Source organism: Ranitomeya variabilis, chromosome 2, assembly GCF_051348905.1.
Source record: "Ranitomeya variabilis isolate aRanVar5 chromosome 2, aRanVar5.hap1, whole genome shotgun sequence".
NCBI classification, from domain to species: domain Eukaryota; kingdom Metazoa; phylum Chordata; class Amphibia; order Anura; family Dendrobatidae; genus Ranitomeya; species Ranitomeya variabilis.
In genome coordinates, this window is record NC_135233.1 from 463,848,094 (window position 1) to 463,866,287 (window position 18,194).

General features: G+C 46.5%; 1 protein-coding gene across 2 annotated transcripts in view; it reads right to left on the bottom strand.

Moving 5' to 3' along the window:
* The window catches only part of NXF1 (nuclear RNA export factor 1), an 88,435-nt gene that overhangs the window by 41,026 nt on the left and 29,215 nt on the right, over positions 1 to 18,194 (bottom strand). The window contains exons 1-4 of one of the 2 annotated variants that reach the window (XM_077287539.1): positions 4,461 to 4,524; positions 2,003 to 2,195; positions 1,280 to 1,421; positions 337 to 420 (exon numbers count right to left, since the gene is read on the bottom strand). In XM_077287539.1, the coding sequence (XP_077143654.1) occupies positions 337 to 420; positions 1,280 to 1,421; positions 2,003 to 2,127 (351 nt within the window). In that variant the 5' untranslated portion in view covers positions 2,128 to 2,195; positions 4,461 to 4,524. Of the gene's footprint in view, positions 1 to 336; positions 421 to 1,279; positions 1,422 to 2,002; positions 2,196 to 4,460; positions 4,525 to 18,194 lie in introns of those variants that run through there. The other variant, XM_077287538.1, reaches the window with a different exon arrangement.

Below are 18,194 nucleotides of genomic sequence, written 5' to 3' on the forward strand. Positions count from 1 at the left end.
GGCACGGGGGGGGGGGGGCAGTGAATATTAATTTCCCTTTAATGGGAATTTCACTGCTTCTGCCCCCGCCGACTTCCTGCAGCAGCAACCCTGCTGGTGCCTCCTGTGATCCCACTCCACCGCCGCCTATCCAGACCAAACAGTAAGCTAAGTACATTCGGACTATAAGATGCACTCCCATTTTCCTCTCAAATTGGAGGGGAAAAAAGTGCTTCTTATAGTCAGAAAAATACGGTTTATAAAAACATCACAAAAGAAAAAAAAAAAAAGAGAAGTGAAGTGAAAGACAAAAGACCATTTCTTGCCTCAATCTGTTAAAAACAAAAGACAACTTACCCCTACAGGAGCGAACGGTAGTGAGCAGGCACTTTGTAAGAGACCTAGTAACCAACCCTTATCATATTTTTTCCCATGAGGAATCTAGATAGGTAAAAAAATAAAGTTAGTGGTAGCGCACAATGAGAAAACATACGTTTATCCATTCCATTAACTGAAAATATATTCCACTATTAAACACTAAGCAATGACCTTGATATGCAAATGCTAAAAAAGAGAAACATTTTCAATACATCTTATTATATTCAGTATCGAGCATGAGCGCCACGTGCAGGAACACCCGCACTGCTATGCCTTGGCTGCTCTCAGTGAAGTACAGTAATTTGTGGTCGTCTGCGTACTGTTCTGCTGTGGTTAATACACTTGGACAAATCATCAAGATCTGCTGCTGGCAGACCACGAGGGCAACGCCATGAAAAAGGAACGTAAAACTTATCCAGGATCCGTTTACACAAGACGATAATTCCCGGCGCATGCTGCTCCTGGCCTAACCGTGATACAATGGCCTGCAGCATCCCAAGACTTGTCTCCCATTGATCCCATCTGGGACGTCATGAGTCGGCAACTGCACAGGACTTGCCCACGTGCATTCAGAGAGGCCAAACATTCCTCAGATGACCAATAAGAACCTCAATGATAGCAGGTGAGGCTGTAAGCGGATCCCCCAAGTGTATTCTGTGCATGATGCGCATTCTCCATACTGAATAAATCATAAGGTTCTGAAAATTTTGTTGCCATTTTTTCATCCTTTACATATCATTAAACTTGTTTATGGATCCTGTGATTTTCATAATTTCACAACTTTTCTTTCTTGCTGCTGCAACTTCCATGTTGAGAATTGTATAATATGCAGCAGGTATGAACAATTAATTATTTTCCATGATCACTGAATAATGTGCAAGACTTAAAATTAAAAAAAAAAAATTAAAAAAATCTGTCTCACCGTGATCTTGTGCCAGCTTTTTTCATCTCCATCATCATTTCTTTGATAATGGGGAGCGTCCCTAGAAGTGTTCCCATGCATGCCTCCTCTGTCTCTTACTTGTCGGTCATCCCTTTTTCTCCCTCCACGACTGTAAGGATTGCTGGAGGTGCAATAAAATGGGGGAGACGCATTAAAATTACAGAATATACACATATTTTAACCTCATGGATCTTCATCTTTACTGGGAACAACTAAACAATTTGCTTTGGATTCTGACACCACTTCACAATCCAGTAAGATACAGGTTCCATTTCCAGCATACAGCTGATTTAGCTGGGGAACACCCATAGCAAGACAAGTATTTTAAAATCGTGATCACACAATACAGTGGACGCAGCGTTAGGATTCTGGTTTATCCATGGGATGTGCATTTTTTACACCAAACACAAAACTAGGAGTAAACTGTATTCTTCTATCACTCCTATTACTCTGTCAAATACTATTCTTCCCAACTCCCGCATACATGCTCTGCCGAACATACATGCGATTTCAATTGTAAGGGAAATAAGCTGCTTTAATTATCAATTGCTATATGGCCTAAGGTAGGATTGTGATTTTGTTCACTAATGATAGGTTTCTTAGTTGCTTTTTGCTACCTTAGATACCATATGATAACTTATCTGGTCTCTAGCAAATAAATCCATTGTGTCAGCCTCACTTAGCTACTGTTTGCATACTCACAATCTTGAGCGGACAGTTTCATGGGCGTCACTCATAGCAATATCTCCATCATCGTCCAATCTGGAGCGAGGATTTGGTGGGTAATTACCACGATTCTGATACTTCGGAGGACCTTCGCTGTACATTTTGGCCCGGAAAGGGCCACGTCCTTTCCTCTTCTTGAAATGACCTCTGCTGAACCGGTCATCATGGTCTGGAGGGGAAAAAGAAAAACGAGGTTAGCAAAAACCACAAGACAGAACATGGATAGACATAGTATTATAACCTGGCGTTGGCTTGTATTATACGCACTGTAGCATTGAACAAGCTGTCTGATCTGTATAGAGCTAGAAGATCTGAATTGACAGTTTTTTAGAAGGAAAACATCCATTCTAACTTACTGATCGAAATCCCTGCTCATTGTGACGATCTTACTAGTGAGTGACAGCTGTCTCCATATGCATGCTCATACAAGGAAGCTATCAATTTGAGAAAAAAGGCTCAACTCCTCCCCCAGCAGGCTACACCACCAACCTGCAAGGAGCTAATCAGTTTTAGCTTAGCGTCCAAAGGAGGCAGACATCTCTATCTTTTTATTGCGCTTTATCAATCATTTCCCTTTTTCTTTCAGATACAGATTGTGACTACAGGTGGCAGTGTAACTGGTCACTCTGATCTCCCACTGAGAGCACAATGTGGGTGTCAATACTGTATCCTCTCTGGTCTATGAGGCAGGACCCTTGAGGCAAGTGTTTGGGGCTCCCCGATGGTCGGTCTTTGCCACCATTCCCCTGCCCACTCGCCCCCCAGAGCCTGACAGTGCAGGGAGTGAAGAGGCTATCGTAATTGCCCTTCAGTCTAACCCTGCTGTTGCCCTGGAGTGCTTGTGTATCAGGGGCCCCATAAAAAGGTCCAGTCCGGGTCCCCTGCAGACCTCACACATTGCCACTAAACCAGCTGCGGCTTCCGCACCGCCCTGGTTTCCTTCGGCGGCCACACTTTTAAACTTAGCCCCCGACTTTTGCCTGGGCCAAGCCACGCTCCCAGCAGCTCAGCCAAATGCATGCACCAGCTTTCTCTCGCCATCCGCCCACAGCTCTCAGCCTATCAAAGCGTTCTGTTCATTTACATGCGCAGGAACTCGGCGCACGCTTTCTAATGCCCTCCTCTTCTTTTTGGCACCATCACCTTCCCCACCCCACCTCCTACCCTTAGCAAACATGGGTTGTCTGTCCGCGCTCGGTCTGAGCCCACCCCTTCCGATTTCTCTGGGCACCGATTTCATATCGAATAACTGCTGCTCGCTGACGCAGATATCTCCTGCAGCCCGGGTCTTCAGTCAGGTAGATCTCAGGCAACAATGCTCCTGTTGGAGTGTATACAAGAGCCACACTACCTCTCCCCATGAAGTAGACCACAGCTCCACACAGAGCTGTGCTGTAACCAAGCCACAGCAGTACCGCCATGAGTGTTATACCCAGTTAGTGCCCCTACAGGTGTTAGAAGCGATGAATCACGCAAAAAGTCAAATAGGTTGTCTTTTTTCTGTGAATGGTCAACCCCAGGATCACAGTGAGCCCATCACCCACTCCCAGGCTCCACAGGGAATTTACATGTTAACCCCTTCACGACATGCGACGTACATGTACTGTGCATGGCATGTCCCTCCCTTTGATGTGGGCTCAGCGCTGGAGCCAAAATCAGCTGTTTTGAACAGCTGACATGTGCCCCTAACAGCCGCAGGTGGAATCGCGATCCACCCGTGGCTGTTAACCCGTTAAATGCCGCTGTCAATCTCTGACAGCAGCATTTAATGTGATCGCGGCGGAAGCGCATCACTGATCACACTCATCGGTGACCCGGTCACATGATCGCAGGTCACCAATGGCTCGGTATGACAACCAGATGTCTCCAGCAGACCTCTATGGTTGTCATAGCCAGATTGCTGTGAGCGCTGCCCGGGCTTCTAGTCTCCGATGGAGACTATTGAAACATGCAAAAAGTGTAAAAAAAAAAAAAAAAATTTACACATATTAAAAAAATGTTTTTTTAAATAAAAGTTCATATCACCCCCATTAGCCTCATCCAAAATAAAACAATAAAATATATATTATACACACATACATTTGATATCGCCGTGTTCAGACTCTTCCGATCTATCAAGCTATGAAAAGAATTAATACAATCGGCAAACAGTGTAGCAAAAATTTTAAAAAATACGCCAGAGTTTGGGTACGCTATCCCAGACCTTGGCACTCAGGCTCAATGCGGTACCATCCAGTCAGTCCATGTGTAAAACTGCTGGATAACTATGCACTTGCAGGTTACAGGATCAGCCAACGTGCCCAGTTTCCAAGTTCTTGGGTTGACAGGGCTGTCTATCTGCCCAGTGCGCCAGGTTTCCCTCTGGGCTACTACAACAAAGTTGCCGGATCTAGAAAAGAATTGCTCACAAGAGTCAGTAGCTTATTTTTCTCACCTTACATCGACCGGCAGCAACCAACCACACCAGGATAATCTGTTGTGTGGTGGCTCAGCTCTGGATACACAGGTCTCACAAGGAGAGAATACAAATGTTTTGCCTTCCTGTTCAGGGCAGTTACCTGTCTTGGACCAAGTCGGGCTAAAGGTCACCAGACGCCTGTACAGGAAAGCACCTGGTTCAACAGGCTAAGCCAGTCGACTAAGCAAACAGTCAGTCAATGTCTTTTTTTCAGTTTCTCTCCATTCGCCAAAGAGAACCTCTGCTTAAGAGATGAGAGCCCCTTCTCAAGCAAGTACTAAGATGCAGGCAGTCGGCAATTTACCATTTCCAGAGGTTTCGTATTCTCCCCTTTCTCATCACGGAAGGAGGGTACAGCTCGTTTCACTCTGGATCTCAAGCCAATTACATGGGTGACTCCATGTCCTTTTGGGGGTTTTTTTAAATTTTTTTTACAAAAGTTCTGGCCTTAGTCTTGACTGTACCCTGAATAGTGTAGTTACTCACCGATAACGGTGTTTCTCAGAGCCCATGACAGCACTACCAGAGAGATGGAGTCCGCCCTTCAGGGACAGGAAAACCTACAGGATAAAAGGGCGGTACCTCTCTCCTGCCTCAGTTTAGTTTACAGAGCATCAGAGGTCCTCCAGGTTAGTGACAAGAAATACACATATTTTTAGTAAAATACTTATGAAGATTACACCGTGTCTAAATCAAACACACACTTCGTATAATAAGGTGCTCACCGCACACGTGATAAAAGGGGGGGGAATAAGCAGGTGCTGTCATGGGCTCTGAGAAACACCGTTATCGGTGAGTAACTACACTATTCTCAGTCGCCCATGACAGCACTACCAGAGAGAATTGCAGAGATTATTGCTTTAGGGAGGGACCACAGCCTGTAAGACCCTTCTTCCGAAGGTTAAGTCCGACGAAGAGGCTAAGTCTAAGCGATAGTGCCTAAAGAAGGTTGAAGGTGTTGACCAGGTGGCCGCTTTACAGATTTTATCTATTGGTACCTCCGACCTTTCGGCCCAGGAGGTCGCCATAGCCCTTGTAGAGTGTGCCTTGAGTCCTTCAGGAACTGCGTTCCCCGTGGACGAGTATGCCAAGGCTATCGCATCAGTGACCCAACGAGCTATAGTGCTTTTGGAGGCTTTGAGTCCTTTCCTAGGCCCCTGAAAACAGATAAAAAGACTGCCTTCCTTCCTACACTGACGGGAGGACTCTAGGTAGTGTATTAGACACCTTCTCACATCTAAGGTGTGGAATTTTTCCTCTTTTTGATTTTTCGGGTTTGGACAGAAGGAAGGAAGGATTATTTCCTGGGACCTATGGAAATTGGAAGCAACTTTGGGTAGATAAGCAGGGTCTGTCCTTAATACTACCCTATCTTCCATGATTTGTGTGAATGGAGGGTTTGCAGATAGAGCCTGAAGGTCACTAATCCTACGGGCAGATGTTAGAGCTGTAAGAAGGGCCATCTTAAGGGATAAGATTTTAAGCGGTATCGAATCTATGGGTTCGAATGGGGGTTCTGTCATCGCTGAAAGGACTAAGTTTAAGTCCCAAGATGGAGGGTTTCTGATTTTTATTGGCCTAGAACGTGCAGCAGATTTAATGAACCTTGCTACCCATGGATTAGTGGCAATACTATGATTGTATAACGCCCCTAAGGCCGCTACTTGCACCTTTAGGGTGCTCAACGAGAGGCCCATATCCAAGCCTTTCTGTAGGAACTCTAATATTTTGACTATTGGAACCCCATCTTGTAGCCTTACATCGGAGGTGGACAGAAACTTTTTCCAAGTTTTACCATAGATTCTAGTTGTTATTGTCTTCCTACTTTTTAATAGTGTGGAGACTAAATTATCTGAGAATCCCCTTGCCCTTAGTAGTGACCTTTCAAGTTCCACGCTGTCAAGTGTAGATTTGCCGACTGAGGGTGGAACACCGGCCCCTGTGATAAGAGGTCCGGAAGGACCCAGGGATCTGTGATAGATAGGATTCTCAGCCAGGAAAACCAGGCCCTTTTGGGCCAGAAGGGTGCTATTAGAATGATTCTCGCCCTGTCCTGTCTTATCTTCCGCAGGACTGCCGGTATAAGTATATGAGGGGGAAAGGCATATGTCAGACCGTGAGTCCAGGGAATCGAGAATGCATCCAGTGTTCTGGGGTTCCCTCTGACATCTAGAGAACAAAACTGTTTTACTTTCCTGTTCTCTATACTGGCGAAGAGGTCTATTACTGGTACCCCCCAGATTTTTGTGATCTGATTGAAGACCCTTTGGTTCAGAGCCCATTCCCCTTGTTTTAGCTGGGTACGGCTTAGAAAGTCTGCCTTTTTGTTCATTACGCCTCTTATGTGTAACGCTGAGAGGGATAGGAAGTGATGTTCGGCTATGGTGAAGATTTGGGAAGTAGTTTCCATCAGGGCTTGGGATCTGGTCCCCCCCTGGTGGTTCAGGTAGGCCACCACTACTTGATTGTCCGAGAAAACCCGGACATGTTGTCCCCGTAGTTTGGGAAGAAAAACTGACAGAGCATGGTTCACTGCGGAAAGTTCTTTTTGATTTGAGGATACCTGGTATTCTCGATCTGTCCAGACTCCCTGAGTGAAACTGTTTCCCAGGTGAGCTCCCCACCCCGTGGGACTGGCGTCCGTGGTAACTACTTGATGTACCTCTATCACCCACGGAACCCCCTTTGATAGATTGTTGGAATCTAGCCACCAGTCTAGGGAACGAATAGCGTCTGAACTTAGAGTCATGCGATATTCCAGGCGTCCCCTTAGTGTAACCTGATTTCTCAAGACATCCCACTGGAGGTCTCTCGTGTGGATCTGAGCCCACTGTACTGCCGGGAGACAAGCAGAAAGGGACCCTAGTAGAGACATCGCTCCTCTTAAGGTCATATGAGGATTTGAGCGAGCTCCAGACACAATGTTTAGTATTTTTTGTTTCTTCAGGTCTGGAAGACGACATTCCTGTGAAACCGAGTCCAGAGTTAGGCCCAGAAACTCTTGTACCATAGTCGGTTCTAGTTTTGACTTCTGGAGGTTTAGGAGCCAACCTAATTCTGTTAGGGTTTTTATCACTCTGGTGCACTGTTGGCGACAATGTTGTGCTGTATCGCTGACAATCAGGAAGTCGTCTAGGTAAGGTATTATAATAACATCCTCCTCCCTTATATGGGCCATCATTTCTGCTACCACCTTGGTGAAAATACGGGGTGCTACTGAAATGCCAAACGGGAGGGCCTTGTACTGATATTCCTTCACTACTCCCTCCATGACTACTGCTAGTCTGAGGTATTTCTGTGAGTTTTTGTGGATGGGGACGTGATAGTACGCGTCGCTGAGATCCAACACTACCATGAAACAATTTGGAAATAGGTTTTTTATTGTAGATCTTATCGATTCCATTTTGAATGTTTGATTCTTTACATAGCTGTTTAATCTCCGGAGATTTATTATTGTGCGGAAGGAACCGTCCGGCTTTGGGATCAGAAATAGTGGGGAGAAAAAACCTTTCCCTCTTTCCGGTAGAGGAACTTCCCGGATCACATCTTTGGAGATGAGTTTCGAGATTTCTAGTTCCAAGGCCTGTTGTTGCCGCCATGAAGGTTTCAATGGAGTGACCACATAGTGTTGGGGAGGAAGGGTGGTAAAGTTTAATTGAAGTCCCATTTTTATTAGGTTTAAAATCCATGTATTGGAAGAGATTTTTTCCCAGGCCGGAAGGTATTGAGACAGTCTCCCTCCCACCCTGGGGGAGGCGTCACTTAGGGGCTTTTTTATTTCTGGGGGAGTTGCCAAAGAGGAAGCCTCTGTCTCTATTTCTCCCCTCCTCCCACCTGTTCTGTTCTCTAGGGGGACGTCTGCGGAAAAATTTCCTGTTCCGAAAGGGCCGCCTAACATATGGTGTGGCCAGGTTAGGGAATCCCTTCTTCTTATCCCCTGCTTTCTGTAAAATGTCATCTAGGGTTTCCCCAAACAGAAATGTTCCCTCACATGGGATTGAGCAAAGTTTTTGTTTCGTCTGTAGATCGCCTGGCCAATTTTTCAGCCACAGCGTTCTACGAGCTGCATTGGACAGGGCTGCCGATTTTGAAGTCAGTTTTATAGAGTCCGCCGAAGAGTCAGCCAAGAAGGCTGCCGCCCCCCTAATCATGGGAATTGATTCAATGATTTTTTGTCGGGATACTCCATCCCTTAACTGTTTTTCCAGATTGTCTAACCAAATCATTAGAGATCTGGAAGTACATGCGGCCGCTATGGCGGGTCTTAAACATCCCCCTGCTGACTCCCAGGCCCCTTTTAGGAAGGTGTCGGCTCTCTTATCAAGGGGGTCTTTTAGCGTACCCATGTCCTCAAAGGGCAGAGCAAATTTCTTTGACGCCTTAGCGACTGCCACGTCCAGTTTAGGGGCTTTATCCCATGCTGTAGAGTCATCTTCCGCAAAAGGATATTTCCTTTTAAGGGAGGGTACGGATGAATTTTTCCTTTCTGGCTTCTCCCACTCCTTTTTAATCAGGGCCTGCACGTTTTCGTTAAGCGGGAAAACTCTGCGTTTTTTCTGGCCCAGGCCGCCAAACATAATGTCCTGTACCGTTTTGTCAGGACGTGGGTCTAGAACCCCCATAGTAGATCTTACAGTCTTTACCAGGGCATCTATTTCATCTAATGGGAAGCAGTGGCGGCCTCCACTCTCAGAGTCTGAGGAGGAGGAGGAACCTTTCTGACACATCCTCATCAGAACTAGAAGGATCAGAATGAGACAGGGGAACAGGTGATCTCTCCTTAACCCCCTCCCCTTTAAGGGATTTGAATGCTGTTTCTACCTCTGATCTTATTACCGAGCGTAATTCAGAGGCAAAACTGGGGGTTTCTTCACAGAGGACTTGACCTATGCAGGAACCGCATAGTTTTTTATCCCAGCTCTGTGACAGGGGTTCTCCACATAAGGGGCAGTCTCTATGTTTGGTTTTTTCCGTTTTTTTTCTTGCCAGTTCTGGAGGAGGCACGGGATCTTGAATGAGACCCGAAGTAGAAGGTGTCGGCTGGCTGGACATATTGGAGGCTTTACTCTGCGGCGTAGAATGGCTCCTGGAGCGGTTGCTTCGGGTGCCTGCAGAGGTCCTTCCGCCCGACTTGCGCTGGTGGTGACGCTGCTGTTGCTGCGGCGGTGGCTGTAAGGGCTGCGCCGGCTGGAGCTGCTGATCGCTATCCATAGTGGGACTGCATGCAGCGGCAGGCGCTCTCACAGCTGTGGTTTTTAAACAGCGCGCCGATCACCCCTCCTCCAGGCTGCGTTGCAGGGAAGCGCTGGTCCCCAGTGCGCATGCGCGCTCGTCGGGACCCGGAAGTAGTCACATCTATATCCGGTGCGGCGGCCATCTTTGTGCTCTCATACACCAGGCCGTCGCTCCGGACCAGGCCTCTCTGTAGAGGCACGCCGGGTCCCTAAGCCCCTACCCCAATCCGGGGAGGCAGCGGCGCTTCCCTCCGCTCGCTCTGCAGCCCCCTCGGACCCAGAAGCGGCGGCGTCGGACACCGAGCCAGCGGTGACAGGGGCCTCCCCGCCGTCAAACCTCCACTGGTCGGCTCCGGCTACAGGTACCGATCCTGAGGGTTCCCCTGTCAGGGACAGGAAACAAACTGAGGCAGGAGAGAGGTACCGCCCTTTTATCCTGTAGGTTTTCCTGTCCCTGAAGGGCGGACTCCATCTCTCTGGTAGTGCTGTCATGGGCGACTGAGAAACAAAGGGATTAATTACTGGGATATCATTCCTATAACGACGTCTCTTACCATGCCTGCTGCAAGAGTCATCTTATTCTTAATAATTTGTCTCATTGCAGCTGGATCATCAACAGATTACGGTTGTCCATGATCCCGGCCAAACGTCTCGGCCCTTCTCATCAACATCCAGTCTCTCAGGTGACCATCTCCCTGCCCCATTCAGCTCTGCATCAGTGTGTGGGACAAAATGGTGGCAGCATTGGAAGAAGTTCAATTTGCTGAGTCCATACTCATTCTCTTCTGCTGCCTCTTCCTTCACAATTGGACAGAACAGTTGCATTCCTAGATTGGCCCATAGTCCACCCCCACTCAGGTAATGAATTCCTGGCAGGCAGAAATCTATCCACCCCAACCCATCTGTAACATACTCCCATCCTGCGGAACGGTGGAAGGTCTTGACAGAGTTCCGCCTTCTGGGTTGTGGAGCAGTCTTTCAGGAGCTCGTGGCCCAGGGCTGCTGGAAACACCAGGAATCCTCTCTATAAATCTGCTGAAGATTAGGACCATTTACATAGACATAGCCATGGCTTAAGGCCCCGTCACACATAACGAGATCGCTAGCGAGATCGCTGCTGAGTCACAAGTTTTGTGACGCAACAGCGACCTCAGTAGCGATCTCGCTATGTGTGACACGTACCAGCGACCAGGCCCCTGCTGCGAGATCGCTGGTCGTGTCGGAATGGCCTGGACCGTTTTTTGGTCGTTGAGGTCCCGCTGACATCGCTGAATCGGTGTGTGTGACACCGATCCAGCGATGTCTTCACTGGTAACCAGGGTAAACATCGGGTTACTAAGCGCAGGGCCGCGCTTAGTAACCCGATGTTTACCCTGGTTACCAGCGTAAATGTAAAAAAAAAAAAACAAACAGTACATACTCACCATCTGATGTCCGTCAGGTCCCTTGCCGTCTGCTTCCTGCTCTGACTCTGACTGAGATCCGGCCGTACAGTGAGAGCAGAGCGCAGCAGTGACGTCACCGCTGCGCTCTGCTCTCACTGTACGGCGGCACTCAGTCAGAGCAGGAAGCAGACGGCAAGGGACCTGACGGACATCAGATGGTGAGTATGTACTGTTTGTTTTTTTTGGTAACCAGGGTAAACATCGGGTTACTAAGCGCGGCCCTGCACTTAGTAACCCGATGTTTACCCTGGTTATCCGGGTGCTGCAGGGGGACTTCGGCATCGTTGAAGACAGTTTCAACGATGCCGAAGTCATTCCCCTGATCGTTGGTCGCTGGAGAGAGCTGTCTGTGTGACAGCTCCCCAGCGACCACACAGCGACAAAACAGCGACGCTGCAGCGATCAGCATCGTTGTCTGTATCGCTGCAGCGTCGCTGTGTGTGACGGGGCCTTAACATCAATCACCAGAGCAGAAGACTGAGCAGGGCAGTCTTGTCAAAAAGGTATTCGGCATCCTGGTTTAGTCTGAACTCAACTTCCCAGCTCACTCCGCAGTCCACATCCAGGTTTGCCCAGAAAAGCCTGGTAATGTCCCCCACAGATGTTCCTAGTTTGTCCAGACCTCCTTTCCCAGGGTTACCTCTTCCAAAATTCACACTCTCAGTTTACGGCATGGCTGCTAAAGTTGCAGTCCTGTAGATCTTGGTTTCTCTGATCACATTAATCAAAGCATGACTGAAGCGAGGTACCAGTCTTCTACTGCATAGATCATCGCAAATTGAAGGGTTTTGTTTTTTTGACGGTGCAAGACCAACCACATCCCGCCACTCTTTTCTCCTCCCTCTCTCCGAACTATCAGGGTAGTGTAACAAGTGACGAAAGGTTCGGTCCTACTTGGGTCACTGCTCACTCCTGGGGGTTTCTCGGGCTGTTTGCCATCAGGATGCTGCATTACAGCTGCCAGGCTGCTCCTGGTCTCAGTCCTTACCGTCTGGAAGTTCTACATGGTTCTCACCTAGGCTTCTGCGGACATCAGCCTGGGCAGGAAAGTTCTGCCTACAGCAAAGGGCTGGCCTTAGATCCATTAGTAGATATTTTTCTTCCCCAGTCTAGGGACAGCTTTAGGACATCCCATGGTTTCTAGTGTCCCCCAATGAAGTAATAGAAAAAAGATGATTTTGGGGACTCTCCATAAATGCTCTCTCAGAGCCTTCATTGGGGGACACAGCACCCGCCCTTGTTGATTCAATTTAGAGTAGCGTGTTATCTACTTTCTCACCAACTGATTAGCTCCTTGCCGGTTGGTGAGTGTACCCTGCTGGGGAGGAGTTAACTTTTTTCTGCCTAGTGTCAGTCTCCTATTAGTAGCAGCATACACCCCATGGTTTGTGGTGTCCCCTAAGGAAGGCTCAGGGAAAAAGGGAAAAAAGATTTTACGGTGAGTACCCAAAAATCTTTTCCGGACTGTATGATGGTTTTCCACATGGTCCACATGAGCATGCACTAGTAGTATTTTTATGGCAGAAACCCCCTGACTTCATCCATAAAGCAGATAAAAACACAGAGCTGCAAACAAACCACGTCTCACTTTTGGAAGAAAAAAAAAATCCTATGCCAGCCTAAAAGCTGGTGACATACAAGAGAAGCCAAACACACCCAAGAGCGGCCAAATATATGGACTGTACTTCTCCAGCTCCATATCCTGTTTACATGCAACTGGCACCAGAGGCAATTACAAATGATCAGTGGGGGTTGGTTTTGCCAGAACCAAACAATCTTATTATTTATGCGAAAAATACTAAAATAGAAGGGAGTCCGTTACACAAAAAACTTACACGTATATAGGGGACTTAGCACCTAAAGAAATCATATGACACTGCGCACAGTTGGGCTCTTGCAGTGCCCATGTGGAGGTACGGAGACACTATGCATACTGAGCACTTTGCTGTATCTTGATTGACAGATCTCAAATTGAGGGGGGAGTAAAAAGTGCTCTGAGACTTTGGTCATGCCAAGGGTGTACCAAAGACCCCTTATTTGCATACAAAATAAATTTTGTCTAGCAACTAAAAATCTGTAATACACGTAATGGTGTGCTGCCTCCAATCGCTGGATATCTAATTAAGGCTTGGTGGTTACTTTGGAGGTTCTGCACCCGACTGGTGGTTGCTAATGCTGCTCTTACTTTTCCAATTTTATAATACTACAGGTATGATTTTAATACAAATCAAGTCCCCTACAAACCTATAAAAGTGGTTTAACTAGCTATTTTGGGGGAGGGAGGGGGAGTGATGACAAATGGCCTTTAAAATGCAAGTGTCTTCTAATCTTGGCAACTGAAATTGATGGCATGGCCGCTTAGCTATGCGCCATCAGTGGGGGTCTGAAAACAGGGCCCCTCCACATAGTAATCACAAGAGCAAAGCATTTTCCCTGTAATGTGCAACTCCCAGACTGAATGCTGCCCCATTTAATTAACTTTCATTATACAAAAGAGACAAACTTTATAGAAACTGGTCATTAGCACATTATGGCAGCCCAAATTCTGCCAATGTAGAGCAGAGACAATACACCGACTATTCGTTCATTTACAAATTGCAATATTTTCTTTAGTCACGGTTGGGACTTTACATGGGACTGCTTGGAGAAAAAAAAATTTGAAAACCGCGTTTGCATGTGTAACTAAACAAACTTGAAATAAACCAAAGCACTTAGGTCAACAAACCCCCGCTGTCAGAGCAGAATTGGCTCTAGTTTGGTTAAACAAAGTGTAACTTAACCATAGACCTGACAGACATAGGAAAGTCACAGCTTGGAAGAGGAAAAAAACAGATCTCTGCTGGCTAAATAAACTTGGCATCCAATTTGTAAGTCCTACAGAGTACATAATGTACAAGACCCCCGAAATGTCAAATAGCCAGAGGACAATTCATACACAACATATTCTGTCTCAGCAAAAAAAGAATCATCATCTGAAAAAGACCCTAAAAGTAAAACCATTCTCAAGAATGTAAGGAGCGTGATGGCCTCTAATGGGTTATACTACCATTTTAATTCACTGTATGGCAGGAGGCTGAATATACGTTTTTCACTCTCCACTTGCTGTTATCGATGATTATAACCTCCCAACACATGCACCAACATCATTGGCAGCATCCAGGAAAGCATCAGCAGCTGTTCCAAAGTTTACCTTGCAAATATTAATAACAGACCGTGTACACAGCAGAGCAGCTAACGTTTCAAAGGTCAAGGAATAAATTGGCGCCGATACATAGCAACATCTGCACGCACAATTATATTGTTAGAGAAGCGTAAGGACAAACACACTAATAGCCTCTCCTCCTTTGCTTCATCGAATAACATACATACATAACTAGGAAAGTGATCATCAGCAGACTCCTCGCTCATATCCTGCACAGGAAAGAGCAGGAGACAATAAAACCTGTAGTCTGCGGCCCAAGTGCTGCACAAAATGGATTTGGTCCATCTTTCATTTCAGAAAACAACCCTTTCAAGGGCTCATACACACACACACACACACACACACGAGCATATACATTGGACACATGCTACTCGAAAATCAGTGAAAAAAATTGCATGTTGCCCGCACCCATTCAAGTCTACTGGTGGGTGGAAATCAAACTGCACTTAGATGACAACTGAATGCAGTCTTATTTCCACAAGATTCACAGAATGGAGGAGATTGAGACATTTTTTCTCCATGTTCTCATTTAAGAGAATCTGATCACACTAAGGTGACAGTAATCAGATTTCAAAAAGGTCATTCACACACTGCGATTTTTGTCACCTGTACTATGTCAATTCTCTCTGCATTTTTGCTGCGCTTTACACCCAATTGAATGGGGGGGGGGGGGGGGAGAAACGCATGTACCGTATATTGTATGTAGCGATTTTCATGCAGGAAAAAAAATCTGCAACAAAAAACGTGACGTGTGAATATGCTCCTGGGTGAAGTTCTCCGGATGCGTTTTTGACACTTCATATTTTTGCTGTGCAAAAGTAAAGCAGCATCTTACAGTTCAAGCAAGGAGGATTGGATTTATAAAAAATCTCAGCCATTTTGCTTTTTTGCTAAAAAAATAAACATTTTACGCTGCATGAACTGACTTACGGTGCATTTTATAAATTTGCAATGCGTCAATTTCTCTTGCGGGTACACTAAGTTTTATGTGCAAAATTTGCCCATAATATTGCATTAGATGCAGAAAATCCGCAGATAAAAAAAAACAACTCATGCATTTTTAGTGCATTTCTGCTGCGTCAAACACGCATGTAACTTAACAGGTGCAGAAATGCTGCAACATAAAAACCCCTCATTGTATGAATGTAGCCTAAAGCTCATTTAGATGAGCATATAATGAGGAACGCGCATTCGTTAGAATGTTTATTTGCTGATAGCCGTCTTGGGTAAACATGCTGGATATCATCTAATAAAGGAGCAAACAGCTTTTTCTTTGGGCGATTGGATCATTCATGCCACCATTAAAATAATTGTTCTTGGCAGCATATTGACCTGTGCAAAAAAGGTGACGTGCTGCCGAGAACAATGATATTAAGGGCATAGAATAAGCATATTATCCATCGTTCTGCGATTATTTTTGTTGTATTGTCTACACAAGCAAGTGGCAGTCTTTATGTGCTCGTCTGAAAGGGCTAAATCTAATGTACAGACTAAAAGTCTGCAATAAGACATAATGATAGGGAATTTAGATTGTGAGCCCCAATGGGGACAGTGATCATGTCTGTAAACTGCTGCAGAATATGATGGAGCTATATAAGTGAGTAAAATAAAAATAAATGGTTTCCTGCCTGGCATTTGTTGAGGTTATACAAAAAAAAACAAAAAAAACGTGTGAACACAACCCAAACATGGCAGTGACATCATCGCAGGTCCTACAGCTATTTGCTGTGCAGCAGATCCATCCTGGTGTTCTGTGGATGTCTTTTGTTCTCTGGTATCAGCCATTACATCAGACGGCCAGAGCTTACTGCGTCTGCGCAGGACACCAGTACACAACGCAGGTGCCGGATTTGAAACGATAACAGCGCTGAGGGGGCGCCGCCGAAAGCGCAGGAAGATGTGAGTGACGGCAGAGGAGCTGGCCAAGCTGGGGAGTGAGGACCCGCCTACCTGGCTAGAGACAGGAATTGTGGCTAAGTATCAAAACGTTTTATTTGGGGTATGCTTGAACCTAAGGGTACCGTCACACATTGAAATTTTCATCGCTGCGACGGCACGATTCGTGACGTCGCAGCGTCGTATAATCATCGCTCCAGCGTCGTAGACTGCGGTCACACGTTGCAATCACGGCGCTGGAGCGATGCCGAAGTCCCCGGGTAACCAGGGTAAACATCGGGTAACTAAGCGCAGGGCCGCGCTTAGTAACCCGATGTTTACCCTGGTTACCAGCGTAAACGTAAAAAAACAAACAGTACATACTCACCCGTCGGTGTCCTTCAGGTCCCTTGCCGTCTGCTTCCTGCTCTGAGTGCAGCCGTACAGTGAGAGCAGAGCGCAGCACCGCTGTGATCTGCTCTCACTTTCCGGCCGGCACTCAGAGCAGGAAGCAGACGGCAAGGGACCTGAAGGACACCGACGGGTGAGTATGTACGGTTTGTTTTTTTACGTTTACGCTTGTAACCAGGGTAAACATCGGGTTACTAAGCGCGGCCCTGCGCTTAGTTACCCGATGTTTACCCTGGTTACAAGCGAAGACATCGCTGTCACACACAACGATCCAGCGATGTCAGCGGGTGATCAAGCGACGAAAGAAAGTTCCAAACGATCTGCTGCGACGTACGATTCTCAGCAGGGTGTCTGATCGCAGTAGCGTGTCAGACACAGCGATATCGTAACGATATCGCTAGAACGTCACGAATCGTAACGTCGTAGCGATGGAAATTTCAATGTGTGACGGTACCCTAAAACTAAAAGAGCCACCTTGTTAGAATGCAGCATTACTGCTGCACAAGGTGGCTCTTTTAGTTTATAACGGCTGGAGGGGGGTGACAGTGGCCCTTTAAGAGGTTAAAGGGAACCCTGTCACCCCCCCCCAGGGCGTTTTTAAGTAAAAGAGTCACCTTCAGCAGCACTAAGGCTGCGTTCTGTGAAGGTGGCTCTTATGCTTAGTAACCCTTGGAATGCTGAAATATTCACTTTTATAAATTGCCCGCCATACCTCTATTGTGTCCCGGAGGTAGATCTTCTCCCCTGGTGTCAACCGCCTCAGAGCCATCAATCATCTCCCTCTTGTGTCTGTGCACCGCCTCCTGTGTTCCTGTTACATGCCTGGCGCCTGCGCTCTGCCAATATTTCTTGTCTGATGCAAGTTCACGGGCAGCGTGCACGGCGCATGCCCGAGAAATGTTGGCAGAGCGCAGGCGCCAGGCATGTAACAGGAACACAGGATGCGGCGCACAGACACAAGAGGGACATGATTGACGTCTCGGAGGCGGTTGACACCGGGGGAGAAGACCTACCTCCGGGACACAATAGAGGTATGGCGGGCAATTTATAAAAGTGAATATTTCAGCATTCCTAGGGATACTAAACATAAGAGCCACCTTCACAGAACGCAGCCTTAGTGCTGCTGAAGGTGACTTTTTTACTTAAAAACGCCCTGGGGGGGGGGGTGACAGGTTCCTTTAAACAACGTTTTGGGGGCATGTTTGACAGTGTTCGTTAATGCATTTAGCACAGTAACAGATTCTGTGTCTAAAGCACACCAATTGTGCTTTTTATGCATATTTTAAGTCTCCTCATAAAAGCATAAAGGGAAAAAAGCAATTTTAACAGTGTTTTTAAACAGTGAGTTTTCATAACATCACATCCATTTTGCTTAACCTCAAATACTGCAGATTTTGTGCAAAAAACAAAAAATGCCTACAATGTGTGAATATGGCCTTAGGAAGCTCATACACAGACAAACCTGCTGATTTTGGCGAAACCTAACAAATATCTAATTTGTATAGTGGTTTCCCCAACTCTCCACTGATGTCAGATGTTCTTT